The sequence below is a fragment of the Motacilla alba genome, chromosome 10, assembly GCF_015832195.1.
Source record: "Motacilla alba alba isolate MOTALB_02 chromosome 10, Motacilla_alba_V1.0_pri, whole genome shotgun sequence".
NCBI lineage: Eukaryota > Metazoa > Chordata > Aves > Passeriformes > Motacillidae > Motacilla > Motacilla alba.
Genome location: NC_052025.1, coordinates 7,470,882 through 7,489,562, shown reverse-complemented (window position 1 = coordinate 7,489,562; position 18,681 = coordinate 7,470,882). Strand labels below are relative to the sequence as shown.

The following is an 18,681-nucleotide window of genomic DNA, read 5'->3' as shown; positions in this document are numbered from 1 at the left end:
TAACATGATAAAAACAATACCATGCCAGTGTTTTCATATTCCTTCCCTGCATATGAAAAGCTATCTGATGCTCTTGCTAGAACAATCAAGTTCTTTCACCTCTTCTTTCAGAAGGACCAGAAGATACTTGAGTGTTTTTTACCTAACATTACTTTTTGCATAAGCATTGCCAACACGGTTTGAAACAAATGACATTTTACGTAATAAGCAGCTGAGATGACATGGATACAATTCTGCCAAATCCGCAGGTTTTTGAGTTCTATTTACCACCCTTTCTCAAGACTACCATTTTAATAAGAATTTGGAAGGATTTTCTGACGTAATGTTTTAAAAGTTTAAATGCATAATAAAATACAAATATGTGGAAATTTCAAGTATTGCAACTGGTTCCACTTGAACTTTATCTTTCTAACACCACACATCAGAGCATTATACAAATTATATTATTTGCATAGAAGATCACCAACCAGATGAAAAATACTACAGATTTCCCTGGGTTCCAACACAGATGCATTCAGAACTCCCTTGGTAACATACACATCCAGTTTTGCAGTTGATTATCTGCTTTCAACTGCATAAAATAAAGCATCGCATTGAGTAACCTTGCATGTGTAAAAGCATGAAGAACATCAGACTGGTTAACCAAAGCACTATTTAATGATTTCACTAAAATTGTTAAAGAACAAAGGAATAATGGAACTTATTCTTTTCAGCTTTTTCATGTATTGTGGTATTTGAAGTTCTTCAAGAGGCAGATCTCAGAACTGTGAGTACATAAACTGTTCCACTTTTCTTTTTTAGAAGTCTTCTACATGGGCATGGATGACAATGTAGATGCAGTCCAAAATTTAAATTAGACATCTCTTTAGAGCCTGAAGGAACTTTTGAGATCTGTTTTGTTTAGAAGTTCCAGTAGTAAGCTGCATGGTGTCTAGATTTTAATACTGTTAGACTCATGAGCTGAGCTCGGTGAACTTAAGAGGACAAAGGGAACTTCAGTTGCAGGCTGATGGGCCAGAAAAATATCTGTATAGCCTGGAAAGGTTAGCACATCATATCACAATACACAGGTACAAAAAAATGTTTATGCATAGGCACTTGCTCATTTAATTCTAAAATAAAATGAACAAACAAACCAACCAAAACCCAACAAAAATTCCAATGAACCATAGGTCTAAAATTCACAATAATGAAGTTACTTATTTTTTGGGAACTGTCACTAAATCTTTTTAAAAAATAGGACAAGTCTAAGCCCAAAGTTTCAAGTTGAGCATGAAATTATACACAAAGACAATTTTTTGTTGCAAATATTTACTCAAAAAGTAATAATTTACAGCAGTACTTTAACAGCTGTTCAAAACATTTAACATTCATTAAAAACAAAACTGTAAGTCAAAAGCACATTCTGAATGTTTCAAATGGAGCAATGAAATCAAAGGAGCAAGCTACTGTTATCATATGCATTCCTAAATCTAGCTAACTAGAAGACAAAAATAACCCCCAAAACTAAAAAACCAAACTAAAACCAGCAGCCATCTTTTTCTGTACATAACTTAGACTACAAAAAGTCCTGAAATTGAACTGTACAATACTACTTTATATGCCCTTGTGTCCTATTTTTAAGTTAGCCAGTAGCAGCTGCAAAAAGGCAAAATGCATGCCAGGTGGTGTTTCCAGTTTGGAGTTTTCCTTATGTTCGCTTAAAACCATTTTTACATCAAACCATACTTTGGTGTGACATACAGACCATTCCTATGGGTCTAGGGCTAAGAGGAATGAAGCCAATGGTAAAAGCCTAACAGCTACAATACTTTCAGCATTATGTCCTACTTCATACAGCTATGTTCCTTAGTTCTGCACAGCCTGCACAGGGAAAACTCCACAAATATAGTTTTTTATTGTAATAATTTCACTTTCACTGAAAGTTTATTAAGGTAAGTTTACAGCCTGGCAGGATTACACCTGTACAGAGGTGCACAAATTCATATACTTCTGTTTACGTGCTTTTACAGACAGGAATGTGACACCAAGTTCCAAGGTTTATATTTACCTAAACTATCAGTGGACCAAAAACTGTCATTATAAGTGTGCTCCATATCAGCATCAGAAGTCAATTCCTACTCAATCCCCAGTTCCATGAGATTCACACTAAAGAATTTAGAAAAATACTTTCTGGGCGAAGAAATCACCTTATCCTGGGCTAGTTAACTATAAAAAAATTAGAATTTATACCTCTTTTCAAGTATCAATCTAATAATATATCACATCCAAGAGACAGGAAGATATATTTTAACATGATACCTTTTTGAAGTTTAATGAATTCAGTCATACATACACATACATGCTACCTCCATATGCAAACTTCCCTTTGGTGTCTCTTTCTCTTCTCCTCCCTTTTAAAATTTTTAGTCTTTAGCATCCACGAGCACACTCATCAGGAATGTCCATGGTGTTCTTACCATAGTTTAAAACAAACAATAAAATTAACACAATTTCAGCTTGCTTCATTCTCATCTGTCTTGTTTGCAGTTGTTTCCATTCTGCTGGGATTGCTTTCTCTAGAAGTCTCATCTGTTTGTTCAGCGAGCTGCCCCGCCTTCTTTGACGAAGGTGCAACATTACCTTTCTGGAGAATTTCAGTAGCTTCATGCTCTAGTACTTCTGATGGAGTTAAAGGCTCCAAATGAATACTGCCTTGTTCACTTATGTCTGAACTAACAGATTCGGGCTCATCCCTCTTTCTCAGGAACTGCTCAAAACTGACATCTTCACCCAGCGTCAGCTTTAAGTCCCTCACGTTCTTGGCTGAGAGCGCGGTTTCATCCCAGCTACGCGCTTTAGTCTGCTCATTCAGGACAACGTCATCTGAACTTTGGCACGTTTTCATCTCGCTTTCATCATGAATACATGTTTCTTTCTCATCTACTAACTGTTTGCTATTAGATGAATCACAGTATGCTCTTTTCTCATGCAAAGAATTCTTTGAGCTGTTGCCAGGGAGTTCCAAACTACAAACATTTTCTGTATTTGACAGTGATGAGTCTTCCCTCTTTTCAACGGATGCAACTTTTTTAGTTTGATTTCTACTGCATTCTTTTGTTTCATCTGAAGAGTCATGCTCTTGTTTGCTGAAAAAAAAAACCAAAACAAGTTATTTTTAGATGTGATTTTTATAATTTTAGGTTATAAATGAAATAAAGCAGTGCTTGGCTATACTCTGCAAAGTGACACTCGGAGGGGTATAAAGATTTCCTCTTTGGGATTTGTCATGAAGCTTCATAGCAAGAAAGGCAGAATTTAACTAACAGCTGCATTTTTCTCATCTATTTACAAACTCAGCTTTGTATTTAGCAGTCAATTAATACTCCAGTTCTTGCATTTTGGCTCCAGAAAGGAAGGTTGCCTTTGTGTGACACATGGAATTTCCCAAAGTAACACCTGTAGCTCCTCTACCTGCACAGCCTCTTTGACACAGATGCAGATAAAATTGCTTTATACCTTTATACCACCAGCTGACTCCGCAATACTCATGAGAATAAAGCTAACAGCTGGAAATCTAAATTAATAAATCCAAAATTTATTTGAGCAATCACAATCTGGATTCACTGAAAAAGTAAATCTGTGAAGCAGCATTTTCAGTCGCCTTTCCGAGTAAAACTGTATGTTTATAAAGAGGAAGCACAGAGAAGTTCAATTTCTTCTGTAAAGATTAAATCTGGTAAAAGTTTATTACAATTTTAATTAATCCAAAGTTTTTCAGAATGATAAGCAGATTGAATTACCTAAAATGATGATGGTGACAGACAAAAGAAAGTGTGGGGGAGAGGAAAGGAAAAGTTGGAAGAACAAGAATTTGTCTGATTTCAGATATAAATTCCATATACAAAGTGAAATGAAGAGCAAATTCTCCCAAATGACCTTTTAAAATTTAAATTGAAAGTAACAATCTGAACAGTAACATGTAGAGAAAAGCTGTGAGAAACACAATATCACCACTTAGCTCATTAATCAAAATGCATTTTCATTTTTTTCTTCAAGTGGTTTTAAACATTTTTGGCTAAAGCCACTCAAATTCTGTAAGCAACACACAGTTCAGAACTCTGAACAGGAAGAACCAATTCCTTGCTATTCTATTTCTTCCTATATTTTCAAGCTGAAAACCTACAAATGTTCTACTCATCCTTTGAATTTAATTTATACAAATTTAAAACAAATCCAGTGATTCAATTATATGATAAATTATATTGAGCTCTACAGGATATGGTTATTCTGGAAAAGGAGCTACAACCATTCAGAAATCTGTTTTCAAGTTTTATTTAAATAAACTAATCCAAGAATATTCCATTTCCTACTTCTACTCTAGGTCAGAGGAATAATTTGAGCAGGAATAAGAGACTGTTGGGATTCCCTTCAGTGGTGAAATTTCGGTGGTCACTGGGGTAGTCACAGGAATCTTTTCATCCTGTTACACTGACTTTCCATTTGTTATAAGAAATGAACTCAAGAGATAGGCCAAACTCTTTACCAAATTACATCCTGTATTTGCTACTTTTGTCAAACAGAAAGGTCAGGGTTTGGGGATTTTTCTCATTTAGTGGAGTAGCTAAAGAGTAGATGACATTCTCAAATACACAGTTTATCTATCCAAGTTCTTCTCTCTAAAACATCTAGAAAGAAAAGGGCAAAAAAGGTAATATTGGAAGGAAAACTCAAGACAAAGTTCCAGTACAAAAGCCAATGCTCAGAAGCACCTGTCAGCTGAGGTTGACATAACTGGTATGACAACTGTTCCTGATTTCTTCATCTACTCCAGAGAAACACCTCAGTTATACAGAGCCATATAAACACTAGTTGAATATTTCGAACTGTTTTCACCTGAAAATCTAGTCAACTCTTCATGAAACAGTGCATACAAATATGACCTTTACGTGCTATTCTAGAGCCTACAGGCACAGTATTTGTGCTTTACATGGGAAGTTATGAACAGATATGCAAAAACAAAAAAAAAAAAAAAAAAGAGGTTATAAATAAAGGGATGACTAACAACTAATTATCCCACAAAGACCAGTGGGATACTGGTCTTTGTGGGATAATTATCCCACAAAGTTGTTGTCATATAAAATTACTTTTATTCAAATTCTATCTGAGGAATGATCTCCAAAGCAGAAAGGCTTTTTAAACCATGACCAAAGCATTTTAAGATCTGAAATGCTAAATTAAGTGCATAAAGCTACCTGACAAAAACATTCCCCGATATAAGCTCAGTTTTCTTTCATTTGTCTACCATAACCCAAACACCCCAAACAGAGCTGTAGTTTACTTTAGGACAACTGTAAAACATTGCAGCTGACCTCCAACTACTACACGGAGGGGATGCTTCCTGCAAAATACCTTTAGAGGCACAGTCCATACATTAGATGAGGTATAAATTATTTAAATTTATTGACTTTGAAAACCACATTAATTAAACAGCTTATCACAACATCACCAAAATTGATTTTCTGTGTTTCTGTAAGAAAATGTTATCGCAGAGATAGCAAGAAGTATCTCCTACAAACTTGTTAAGTCATCAGTTCTAACAAAATCTAACCTTTCAAAGGTTTCTTGCAGAAAAAAAGAAAAAGCAAACAAACCCCTCAAAACTGCTTATGCCTAAATCTTCTTTGTCGATGTTGCATTAAAGGCAAATTTAATCTGCTGAAGTATGGTGCTGCCTCTATTATATTTAGATAATGTTATTAATCATAAATTAAATTATTCACAACCTCAGCGAGTCTTAACGGTTGTCTACAGGGTGCAAAATACTTGACATAAAAAACAGCTTTACCACTTCAATTTATGAAAACTGTACGCTAATATTAGATTGAACAACCACATGTATTTTCCTAAACCCAAAAAGCAGCCTAACCCCAGACCTTTTAAAGAATTTAAACACATAGTATCAGCACACCATGAATACTTTCTAACATTAATGTTCTAGCAGCTAACCAGCATCTTAAACTGTAGCATAAACAAACACATATTATTATTTATTACATCCTAATCTGTAACAATAGATGGCAAAAGTATCTACAAAAAAGGATTGGTTGCAGTAGCACTGTAAAAATTCTCTTCTAATCAACAGAGAAATAATTAGGATAAATCAAATGAGAACACATTTTTTGTGTCACAACTTAAAATACTCTGAAGTATTTAATCAAGAGAAGCCACACCAGTGTAAGATGATGCAACACCAGATATTCAGCTTTACTGCTTTAATGATTTATATGCAAGAACTGAAAACAAATATGTTGGAAATAGCCATGTGTCATAAAACAGTCACTCCTGTTAGACTCAATAACTTAGACATGAATAGATCAGATATTGCATATCCAAGGACAAAACATACTGTTCTTCTTGTCTCAATAAATTCAAGTTTTGCTGCTAAATTAAATGCATGTGAATTGGATCCAATATCTATAGATTATTTTAAATGCATTATAAATGTTATTTCACATGATCAAATTTGAGAGACTTTTGTGTTCACGTTTTATATCTTATAGAGTAGATTCCAACTGGCTCATTTATGTTGGTTTGGAAATGAGCCGAGTTTGTAACATTTTGTTGTAACCACATCTTTGCTATTATGGTTTACTTTGGATTCATGATGTACACTCTCACACTTAAACAAAATTAGGTATAGTTTTAGAAAGCAGTTCCTTCTAATTTGTGATTGGCAGAAGTTGCATGAATAGACACTAAACCATAGAAAATTATCACCTTGTGATGTTCCCAACACTTCTATGACACAAGAAATCTTAAATCCCATAGGTCTCAAACACCAACAAAGGCAATACTTTCTCACATCTGTGAAGTCACAGTGCTTCTGGAAAGAACATTATGAAAATAAACCAAAGATTGTGACCACCTTCAGTAAGGTCCAATAGTTTTGAGCAACTCTGACACCTTTCTAGAACTCTCAAAAAATTCTTCACTCTACATGAACTTCCAGTTAAGAACAATGAAAAAATGCCCTTTAATTGTCAATCCTCAAAAAATTGCCCATAACAAAGGAGCGGCTGAGCAGAAAATTTCACCTTGAGACAGCCAACAGAGTGGATCAGCCATAAAACCAAAGTGACTCAGAGTAAAAGTCAAGTAAGAACATTAATTTAGACACCTTGAAGTCTACATTCAGCTTGATCTGAAATTTTATTTGATAGATGAAGAGACACCTACGACTAATGGAAGAGCTCTGGAGTCAGTAACAAAAGCTAGACTCTACAATGCAGTTAAGCACAAATAGGAGTATCCTCATTTCTGAAATTCAGTCTCATTGCTTGTCCTGCTCTCACACAATAAAATTGTATATATTTGCACACACACACACAAAGCTCAGATCATGAGCCACCATCTTCCCAGCAATCTCTCATGTTTTCTTACAATCAAAGGCTCACTGGGTAAGCAGAACAAACTCAGCTGAAATCTTTTGCCAAACATTTCTTTTTTGTCCACACCTAACCAAAAGTAACTTTTTCTGGGATGACTGTAGCTTCGAGAATTTCTAGAAATTAACTTTAAGTGCCTCAAGGTATCTTCCAGAGACTCAACTGAATCATACACAGCATTAAAAAAAATTCAATTTATTTACATCCAAAAGAATGGAAAGGTCATTGGGTTTGGGACTTTTAGGTGTTGGCTTTTTTTTAAATTAATCCCACCTTCTTGCAAAAATTCCCTGTTTTGACAGATGTAACTTTAAATGCTACACAGTTACATTTAACAGAATAACACAAACAAACATTTACTTTGTTTGTATGACTTTTCAAACAAAGATAAAACATGACTGGCTTGTCAAGCAATGACACTCAATGTCCTAAAAATAAAAAAAGATAGGTTAAGCTGTGTACAACTGAAATCTTAATTCTTTGACCATAAGCTAAACTGGTTATATCATACATATTCATGCTCTGCCATTGCAGATATGGTCCAATATGTTGCATTACTCATGTAAATTGTTGGGATCATAAAAGGGATTAAATACTAAGTCAGGCAGGTTTATTTTATTGATTTAGAACTGCTTTTATGAGTTTTCAACATGAGTAACTTTTCCAAGATCCTCACACAAATGGAAACAGGATGTCACAAGGCCAATTGATTCTCCATGAACCATTTCCACAAATCTCTCAGATCTGTAAGTACCCTAAAAAGTGTTTAAAAAATGCAAGTTTGAAACTTAAATTTCTGTAGCGAAGCTGCAAAAGAACTGAAGGACAATATTCCAAATAAGTGTTTAAAAGACATAGAATTCACATAACTTCAAATCCAAGTGTCTATCTAGTGTCAACTCTGGGAAATTCTTAGAGAATGTTTCTGAAAGCCACAAAAACCTGCAATCGCATTCCATTCTTCTTGTTGTCAGAAACCTGAATGAAAGTGAAATAGGAATTCAACTTCCTCTGAAATGAACAGCATGCTCACAATGAAAACACAAACCCACTATGCTTTTTTGAATGCTGCTGTGTCAAAACAGAATTAAGTCCTGCAAGAAAAACCTGTAGTAGGTAAGTGATGCTTGAAGCTGAACAGCACCATTCAAGATGGAACACAGCTTCTGTCAGAAGGAAAAAAAAGTAGCAAAAAGAGCAAGACTTTAGAGAACTGAGTAAGTGTACAGATGCTCAGTCACAAAATATGTGGAAGAGACCATGGATGACAGGATCCTTGCCATTATTAGCAATACTAAACAGCTGCAGAAGCTCACTATCACCAGACCTGTGATTGAGTACTAGAAGTCAAGAGGACAAAAATACTGGTCAAAATAAATTAATCTCAAAGAATTTGATTATTCAGAAAAAGGAAGTGCTGCAAATCAAGAACAGCTTGCATTCACCAAAACCAGACTCTTACAACTAGGAAGCTGTATCAGTGACCGATCCTTAAGTGAGGTAAGCTTTTTCTATTATGCTGTTTTCAGGCTAGGAAATGAGAGATTCAACCAAAACATATCCACTGTAAACAGGAGGCTGGGTTTGGAGGAACATTACAAGTTCATCGTGGCAAAAGCAAAGCTCATAGAATATCCTGATGGATAAACTTGCCATAGATCGTCTAGAACTGAAGATGAAATCAGAAGCAGTAAAATCAAAAGCAGCAAATGTCCCAGCAGCTTGAGTAGAGCATCCTTGAAGATGAGAGATGACCCCAAAAGAACAAGGTGTGAAATCAACTGGAACTGTACCTGCTCCACCCTCAGGATCAAGGCTCAATAAATGTATGTACTTCCATTACATGCTTTCCTCCTCTTACAGTATTTTGGAGCAAAAAGAAGCTTAGCTACCCAGAGAGCAAAGCAGCGAATAAATTTCTTTGGCCAAGACTCAGTTTATGTAGTTACATGCAACAGAAGACATTCAAAGCATATTTTGTCACTATATACCATAAAGTCACTGGCAGAAAAAAAAGTAACTTACTTGAATATTAAATAGATCAGGACTTTTATACCTTAGTGAACACCCAAAAAACGACAAAGCCCTTTAATTTCAGAAGGTGGGATCAAGTTCAGAACAAAATGGGCTTTGATGTCAGCCCATATACATCACCATTTACTCACTACTCTGGCTTGGGATGATACTGATAGACTGGAGCAGGGAAGAAACGCTGCACATGAGCAGCAAAGAACACTGCATCATGTAAGTGACACTCCTGGTAAGCCTCTCTTCAACAGAGTACAGCCCCCAGAAACTGCCAATCAATGCTGTAAAGCAGAGAACATTATCAAAAAGGGCCTTTGACTACAATATTTGGAGAAAAGACCAGACCTGCTGTCTAAAAGATGCAAGAAGAGAATACCACAGCTTCAATGCATGAAGAAAAAGGAAAAGGTCTGGTCAGATCCTTGTTTGCTTACATACCAAAATATTCCCAAGCTGGACTGGGTTCAATTTTCTGGTCCACAATGATGTATCAGTGAGCCAAGGCAGTATAGGATACCTGCTCACTTTCAACTGCCCTGCAACAAAAATGTCTGCTGTCAGTTCATTTAAAAATATGTTAATGGTTGTGCAAAGCAGAGAGTTGAGCAATTAGAAGAGTACTCGCATAGTTATTAAATCTTACTTCCTCAGCACAAGGCGGATCACCAAATAAACAAGGAGACTTATGTAGAGTAAAAATTTAAAAAAACAAATTCTGCTGGAACACCCCCAGCTAGGTTATCTGTATTACTAATGGCAGGATTCTGGTCCAAAGACAGGCTCTGTAACAGTACAGAGTTCATGGAACATGTCTGATCATTAGCAATAAAGATGAGTTTTAAAATGCATACAGACAATCCAATATTTAATAAAAGACACCCAAAGATACCATCTGAGAGACGCAAGAGAAGATCCAAAAGCGTTCAAGATCGTAATTGAGTCATTGTTTCCAATGATGAAGTGATTCTGAAGAGTCCCATAAACAAGTTGTTCAATTATAGGTCAAGAATTGGCAGAAACATTCAGATATCATTGAGAAACTATACAGCAGAAGTTATGAATATTGTCTGCAAGTTCCTCTTCTTCCAAGCAACCACAGAGTACCACTAAGAATCAGCCCACAAAAAGATGAACATTTTTTTTTTTGTACTCTGTACAGCAAATTATGAATTAAAATATCTGCTACAGAGGTATACTCTTCGGTTTAGCAAAGAGATATTCTTGTCCAAAGTATCTGAGAACTAGCATATGGAACAGGACAAGATTCACTGAAATTATGAAGTCTATGAGCCTGACAGTTTCAAAATGCACCCTCATGGATTTTCTATCACCTCTTGTGGTAGCAGTAACTAATTTTATGTTGGCATCAGAACTCTCAAAAATAATGGCTATCTGCATCTGTCCTACTCTAACATCTTGCAGAAACAAACCTGCATATATCCTTCACTTTACTTCAAATCTTTTCAGCGCTCACCCGTCTGCTTCTGAGTAATATATATATATTTATTTATCTCCACATATCCAACATTCTCATGTATTTCCATACGTCTCTGTAATGTATTCAAGACAGCAAGATCCTTTGGCAGTATTGACAATAGCCTGCCACAGCTGTATGAGTGTATCAGCTGTGTAAGTGTATCAGTGTAACAGTGTATCAGCTGTACATCTTCAGCCACCATTCCACCTTTCCTTCCATACACTTCAGCAGGCATTAATTCCCAACACCCAATGGCAGCTCCAAATACAAAAGCTAACATTTCCACAAGTATCATAGTATACTTGTATAGTACAACACTTTATTTTGCCATTGTTTGAGTTTCACTGAAAGCCAAACTACTAGAGGACCCCCTTTTACTAGCTACTTTATGGAAACTGAGAAAGGAAATACCTAATAAATATTAAATAATCTATCTGGGAAATCTCCAAAACTCAGTGAAAGCTGATTTATGCTTAGAGGCCTAAGAACTTATCACTCTGTTGGAAGAGTTCTCACCAGGCATCAGACTATCTAAACTCCTGTTAGAATCCTGCTACAGGCTAGACGGGTTATCAGGGTTAAACCTATTTTCTTCTATCTTTTAAAATATTTCTTTGCATTTTGACATTTTTCATTCTGTATTCTGAAATGGTATGAAGAAAACACAAATGTTTGATTTGACTGACACACCTTTTAACCTTGAATTAAGGCATAAACCACACTATAAAGCCTCAGAAGTTGTTCCAGGATAATCAGGGAGAGCTTGGCATGTCTGATTCTTCTAAGGTTTAAAAAACCCCAAACTAACACAATCTGAAACCCAATCTGCATAATACTGCAGGTTCTTCTTCAAATCCTTAAAAAACCCTGATTAAAACATACTAATTCCTCTTTGAAAGTCAGAATAAAAAAGCTAATACAAAGCAGTATGCCTTGGCCATATGAAGAACATAATTTTAAAAATAATTCCTACATATTTTTAAATATGAAGACTGAATTTGCTTCAGTAAAGGACTTTCCTTTCTGTATTCATATTCATATTACATAAAGAACATAAACCACTAATTTGATAAAGCTAGTATTAAGTAGAAGTAACAATCTCACTGTATATAGACAGGTCAGAATTGAGAAGTTCCAACATCGCAACAATTATTTATCTTTCTTCAAACTAATTTTGTTTTAGCTGCAATAGGTATTGCAATAGGTTTTAACTCTTCGTTCTTGTAGTTGTGGACATGGTAAGATGAAAAAGCACTAGTAAAGGTCTGTGTTCATCCATATATTTCAAATTCTATGGAATTGAAAAGAAACCCAAAGTCGAAGTGTAAATTTTGGCCATCTATCACTAAATTAACAGAAAAGAAACCATTAAGCAGTAAAAATAAACTTACTGAGACACTTGTGCAGCAGTTGCATTATCTGTGGAAACTGAAAATAAAAACAAAGGATTTAATTAAGAATACTTTAAAATGTGGAAATACAGAAGTACTCACTTTTAAATGCACATACAGAAATAATGCAACTCAAAATAGGACTCTGATAACACAAGATACATCCACATGTAAGTATTTACATACTGTATTAAAAAGACACCACGTGTACTCACTTTCCTCTACAATAACTTGACAAGTATGAGTCTGGTTCTCACTCAGATGTGTGGCCATGTTATCCAAGCCAGAAGCATCAGCCAGGAAATCACAGTTAAGACACACTACAGTCACACCTCTAGGAAATAAAAATCAAAAAGGAAGAGCAATTACAACATGGTCATAGAAACACTTTTCTTAACTTACAGCAACTGGACAGACTATAAAAAAAAATCAACTTCAGATGAGGTGATTTGCAAAAACATAATCTTACTTTTTCTACTGCAACTAGTATCAGGAAATTCCCATCAATGAGCAGGGCATCTCCATGCTGGATATAGTACAAAGAACATGACTTTAGACAGAAATTTATCTGTAGAGCATGAGTTTCTCTGATTGGATTGTTGTTTTTTATTTTCCCTGACCCCCTACTCATTTTCCATCTTATGAATTATCAAAAAATAATAATAATAATAAAAATTAAAACTGCTCATAATTAAGTTCATAAATGTGGACAAATAAGTGTTTCTCACTGATCAGAACACACTGCTATTGGAAAACCTAATGGTTTTATTTTTCTGCTCTAAACTGTGCAAATTCAAGAAGTTATAATCTCAACCTAAGTTATCAGTTCAACATCAGAAAGTAAAACCATAATGGATCTGTAAGTGAAAAAAGCTGAATTACCGTAGCTCCTCTGAATGCTTCTTGAAGATCCAAAACCTTTTACTTGGACGAGCACTGTGAAAACTGAACATATGAAAACATGACCACTTAGACTGGTTTTCCTCAATACATTCTCTGCATAACCCCTTCACTAGTCATGGTACTGCAATTTGCTTAGGACAAAACATGAAAACAGAAGCCTAAGTGACTGAACTGAATTATTCTTAAACATTAAATTGCTTAAAGCTTATGAACTTGTGAATCTCAGCTCTGTTTTAAAACATTGGCTCCCTGTAAATGAGCTTGGGAGGCGAAAAGCTAGACTATACTGGCACAGTCCTTGAAGAACATACTTTTACTGCTACCATCAACAATTCAGCTTTTGAAGAACCATAGCTGTAGCTATAGAGTGCACCACAAAGAGCTAAAACTTGGCTGAACTTGTGCTTCCTAAAGAGATGGCTTTCAATGAGACATGAAATTTTCAGATAACCTGCAAGTTGTCTCTTATGCAGGTTAAGTATGTGCCAACACTGTTCTCTGCCATGGAACAATGTGCAGGCAGCCAAGTCCAGGGGCTGCTCCTCCACAAACACCCTCCCTCTAACAGTCTTCGTCCTCAGCATCACTTTTTCCTTACACTCACCAAAGAGGTGATGGTAGGTGCTGCAAAGGATCATAGTAGGAGATGCATTAGAGCATCAAGAGGACAAAGGACAAAAGATTGGCAATTTTACTGCATGGATGAATTTGACCTGCCAACCAGGCCACTGGCAAGAGTAAGAACAATTTACCTTAGATCCCTCTTTCCCCTTCCAGAGTAATTTTTTTATTCTACAGCTGGAATTAAGCACATTATTTTTTAAGTATGCCATCAATAGATTACACATAAAAGCATGCAAACTGTTTTAGCCTAGAACTTCTATGAGCATTGAAATTGGTATGAATAGGTCAATATAAATGTATCTAAAAACCTAGATCACAGATTCAAGAATCCTAGCATTTACAAATGCCAAGGCATTTCATATGTGTATGAATTTAGAAAAAAAAATCACATTCACTATTTTCCACAATACAGTTGGCTTCTTCAGGGCACAGGAGTAACAAGTAGGTTTTTAAAATTTTGTTTTACTGTCACTGCTACATGATCTGTATCTAATTATTGTATAGTATAATTTATGGCTCTGAAAATGATGCATTGGTGTTCTTAACAGGCTTTTTTACAGCTGTCACCACTAATACCCTACGCTGCTCCACAACTGCTGACAAAATGAGATGCTATTTCTATGGATGACCAGAAGTAGTGTAAGGAAAAGCATCCACTTGACTTTGCTATTTGAGACATCCTTCAAATCTGAGCACAGACTCCACTAGCGATGGCTGTAACCTGTATGCATTCAGCACTTGTAAAATCAGATGAGACATTCAATCTGAAACCCAGAAAACATGCAATAATTATTTGCCAAGTCAGGCTGAAGTGATTGGGGAAGATACCACAGAAACTCTGAAGCAAAGGTATAATACTGCCTGAACCATTGGATTTTTAAAGCAAAACAAGAATATGGAGTTTAAGCCTTTGCTAAAAAGTAAAAAAATCCAACCTTAGGCCTTTTCCCAGCAGTCTGAGGACCCAGTTAAAAATTCACCTAACAAACACTTCACACCTTACATGAACTTAGGAAGTATTTACTAAGCCAGTAGAAACTTTGCAGAGTTCTTACCTCATCATGTGATTCACATAGGCTTTGCTACAGCTGGTGTTGTACCTGCATAAACTACAGTGGACGTAAGCAGGAAAGTGACTCGCAAAATCTTTTACTTCTGAGAAACACTCGATGCATTTGTGAGTTCCCACGTGATACCTAACAGTAACATGACAAAGTTATCAGTTAATAGCAACGCTTTCAGAAGAGGTAACTATTTCAAACTTTTTGCTTTAAGTATGTAGCAAGCTTGCCTATACCAGGGAAAAATGAGGAAGTTAAAAATGCTTCAGCCAAATACTTAAAGGTTACACTAGCACAAATGAAGAAAACTTTGCTTTTACTTGAACTATGATTTAAATATGATCCTAATAAAAAAGTGAAAGTTAATGTACACATCCGTTATTGGCCACTCCTGGAAACAAGAGATAATGCAGTGGATGAGAACCTCCAACTTCAGCTGCTGCTGATGTCTCTATGTACTTGAGAAGTATTTCCAGTAGTTATTTCCATCCATCACAATGCACAGAAAAAGCCTTTGGCTTTTCTATCACCCCAGTATTACCCACAAGCTTTGAAACATCTACAAAGCAAGAATATACTCCTGCTCTTGCCCAGTTTCACTGACTGCTTTTGGATCTCTCCCAGAGCTACACACTGAGACAGTTAGGAACTAGAGTTGTGGCATCTTCCATCTCTGACAAAAAAAAAGCCAACTCATCATAACCAATGAAATTACACTCCAGTGTAATAAACAGTCCATAAAACACCCATGAAAATTGTAACATAAGGAGAGAAAATCCCAATAAATTGTCAAAATAAGGACACCATTCTCCCAATAGCTTGCTTTTACTTTCTTGATTTTTTAAAATTAGCTCCCCAAAATGCTCTATCTCCTAGAATAGACAGGATTTTATTTTTTAACTAACAGGTTCAAATAAATAAAGAAAAAAAAAAAAAAAAGAGGGGAAAAAAAAAAAGCAAAAAAGAAAGGCTCCATGCAGAGAAAATTTCTAAATGTGACAAAGAGAAGTTTCCAGAACACTTGTTCTTCCATCATAAAGTAGTCTGCCATCACCAAAATCAGTAAATGAAGATTCAGAATTACAACCACAGTACCAGTATGTAGAAAGTTTATGCATCTGCTTTCTCAGCAAACCTGAGGTGCCAGATCTTCTGTATTACAGCATTAAAGTTACTGAAAGACCATTACATGATCAGTTATTTATGTTCAAAGCATACTTAAAGACAATTTTAATGCCAGTATTTTACCTTAGATTATGAAACGCTATATTTGTAGGTTCTTTTTTTCTTCTGCTGTTTGTCCATGCATTTTGTTTCCTCGATGTAGATTGTTTTGATTTTCCTCTTGATTTACTTGAATTAGATTTGTTATGATTTTTAGTGGTGGTATTTTTAGCTTTAGGTGATAACTGAAATGTGGAACTGCTTGTACTAACAGAAGATGTAGCTGATGATCCTGACTGATGAGATCCCAAAGATGCTCGAATAGTCACCTACAAGTATGAAAATTTTAGAAAATTGTTTAGGTAGAAGCTCTCCAAGTTCCTACTTCTATTTGTCTCAAAGTTTAAGCCACTTTACAGCACAAATCATAGCATAAGAAACTCTCCTGATGAAAGATTATTTCAAAAACTACAAAACACTGAAAATACTGTTGGACTAGAGTTAACCTCTAATAGCCAACTGGACACTTAAAAAGTTAGTTTTGGTTGAAATAGTTAGTCATGACAAAACATGTTTTCTTTCCAGAGCTGCAACTGGCTAGATTTGCTTTCTTAAATGAAAAAAATGTAGCAGAAGTGTCAGGCCAATCAGCCCTACTAAGAAGAATATCAAACCATTCCATCAGTGCCTGGATTTAACAAAAAAGTCCCGCATCTTACTGCCACATGATGAGCCAGTCTACTCCCTTCAGATATGTTTGTTTCTCATCCCAGAACTCCAAGGAGTAATTCTGGTATTTGACCTCTTATCTGCTATTCTAACTCCTTTGTCACGCTCTCAAATGTGGTTTTGATTCACAATATGACTCCTAATTACACTTACCCATACTCCTAGTTTAGAAGTACCTTGTCTTCTAAATCTGGTTCCAGGTTTTTCATTATTACCATTTCATCCTGTCAAGGTCTACTAACATGAATTTTAACATAATCCAAGCTTTTGTCAGGTCATGAAGACCCTGAAATCTTTAAAAAATTGAGGTATCATCGCAGAGTAAAGAACTGGTGCTTTACATTCCTTATGCCAAGCAAGACAATCAATCAACAGCAACTGAAGTAATTTTCCCTTCCTGATTCTCCAGCAAATGAACTGTGAAGAGCTGATCAAAATGTTAACCTCTCTTCTTCCTTGCAACTGAAAGGACATATATTTTGATACTCTACTAAAAAACTGTTGGAAAAATTCTCAAAATCTACAAGAAAATCCTAGTCTAAGTAGTTCTTTCTTGAGAAATGGAAGGCTGACTTAAAGACAGCATAAGTGTTCTGAGGGAACCCAAATTTTCCTCACATACTTTCAAATGCTGAACCCAAAGAAGATCTGGTGAACCCAGTTTTAAGCATATATATTCTATGCAGAAGAAAGGAGAAAAGAGCTTCTTTCTAGTCTACTCTTTTCTCTACCAAGACCTTTTTCTTCCTTTGTCCCCTCAAATGTTCCTGCATGAACACTCACCTTTGTTCCAGGAGGCAAGCCTTCTAATTGCTTGGGTTTCCTAAATGTTCGGTGATGCTGAGTCTTGTGATCCATTTTTTCTTTGCATGTTAAAAACTGCAGTCTGCATTTAGTGCAACGATATATTCCCTTTTTCTTTTAAAGACAAATGACAATCTATAGTAAGCATGGACAACATGACAAAACTCTAGCCCTAGCTTGTCTCAAGCAATGCTCATCATGCAGTTCCTAAATTATCAACTACACAAACAAACTCCTAATACTATACAAAGATACACTGTAGGAATTAGAAACTTGAAAATGCAAGGCAGTACAGTTACTAAGAGGTGGAGGAATCAGATTCCCAGTTACAAGACACTTCATTATGTTTTTCTTTATTTGAACTAGTGGCAGGTTTGCTAGTAACCTCAAGAAAAGCAGAATCAAATCACTAAACTGTCATGAAGAAACCAAATAGCAAGAAGATTCTTCCAAGGATATTCAGAGATTACTTTAAACAGGAAGCTGCTATTGCACAAAAACAAGACAATTCCCTTAAAGATTTCTGAAATTCTTCTAATGTATTCTTATTAACTACTCTTACCTAGAAACAACCATACAAATCAGTCACGTTTGTTTTTTCAAAGGAAGATTCCTTAAATGTGTTTAGCATTTTTCTAGCATTAAGGATTGAAAATATCTGCTTACCTGATGCCTCATGTAATGATGCATATACGGCGCTCCAATTTTAATAACTTTGAGGCAAAATGGGCATAGCAAATGTTTTGTGTTTTCATGAACTGTTCTAAAATGTGTTTCTACATCTGAAAAAGCTGAGGATCTGTAGCTGCACACCTAAAATAAGAAGTTTGACTTTTTTGTTACAAGGTTATTGACAGTGAAGACAGGGGAGTGGTGTAATCTAAATACAAAAGTCACTCTGAGATACCTGGCAAACATACGGCATTTCACCTGGCTTATGATTGTCCTTCATGTGTTGCAAAAGAACTTGCTCTGTGTCAAATGATAATTCACAGATTTTACAAATCGCTAGAAAAAGTGAAAAACAAGAAAAAAGTAAAAATTTGATAGGGGTCATATGTACATAAATTGTA

General features: G+C 35.6%; 1 protein-coding gene across 4 annotated transcripts in view; it reads right to left on the bottom strand.

The window, feature by feature from the left end:
• Nucleotides 1-1,294: 1,294 nt before the first annotated feature.
• The window catches only part of ZNF280D (zinc finger protein 280D), a 44,187-nt gene continuing 26,800 nt past the window's right edge, over nucleotides 1,295-18,681 (bottom strand). For 3 of the 4 annotated variants that reach the window (XM_038147318.1, XM_038147320.1, XM_038147319.1), the window contains 9 exons: nucleotides 18,516-18,616; nucleotides 18,275-18,421; nucleotides 17,588-17,722; nucleotides 16,160-16,404; nucleotides 14,906-15,046; nucleotides 13,206-13,268; nucleotides 12,539-12,657; nucleotides 12,324-12,360; nucleotides 1,295-3,128 (listed from right to left, as the gene is read on the bottom strand). In XM_038147318.1, coding sequence (XP_038003246.1) covers nucleotides 2,495-3,128; nucleotides 12,324-12,360; nucleotides 12,539-12,657; nucleotides 13,206-13,268; nucleotides 14,906-15,046; nucleotides 16,160-16,404; nucleotides 17,588-17,722; nucleotides 18,275-18,421; nucleotides 18,516-18,616 — 1,622 coding nt within the window. In that variant the 3' untranslated portion in view covers nucleotides 1,295-2,494. Of the gene's footprint in view, nucleotides 3,129-9,893; nucleotides 9,992-12,323; nucleotides 12,361-12,538; nucleotides 12,658-13,205; nucleotides 13,269-14,905; nucleotides 15,047-16,159; nucleotides 16,405-17,587; nucleotides 17,723-18,274; nucleotides 18,422-18,515; nucleotides 18,617-18,681 lie in introns of all 4 variants that reach the window. The other variant, XR_005258165.1, reaches the window with a different exon arrangement.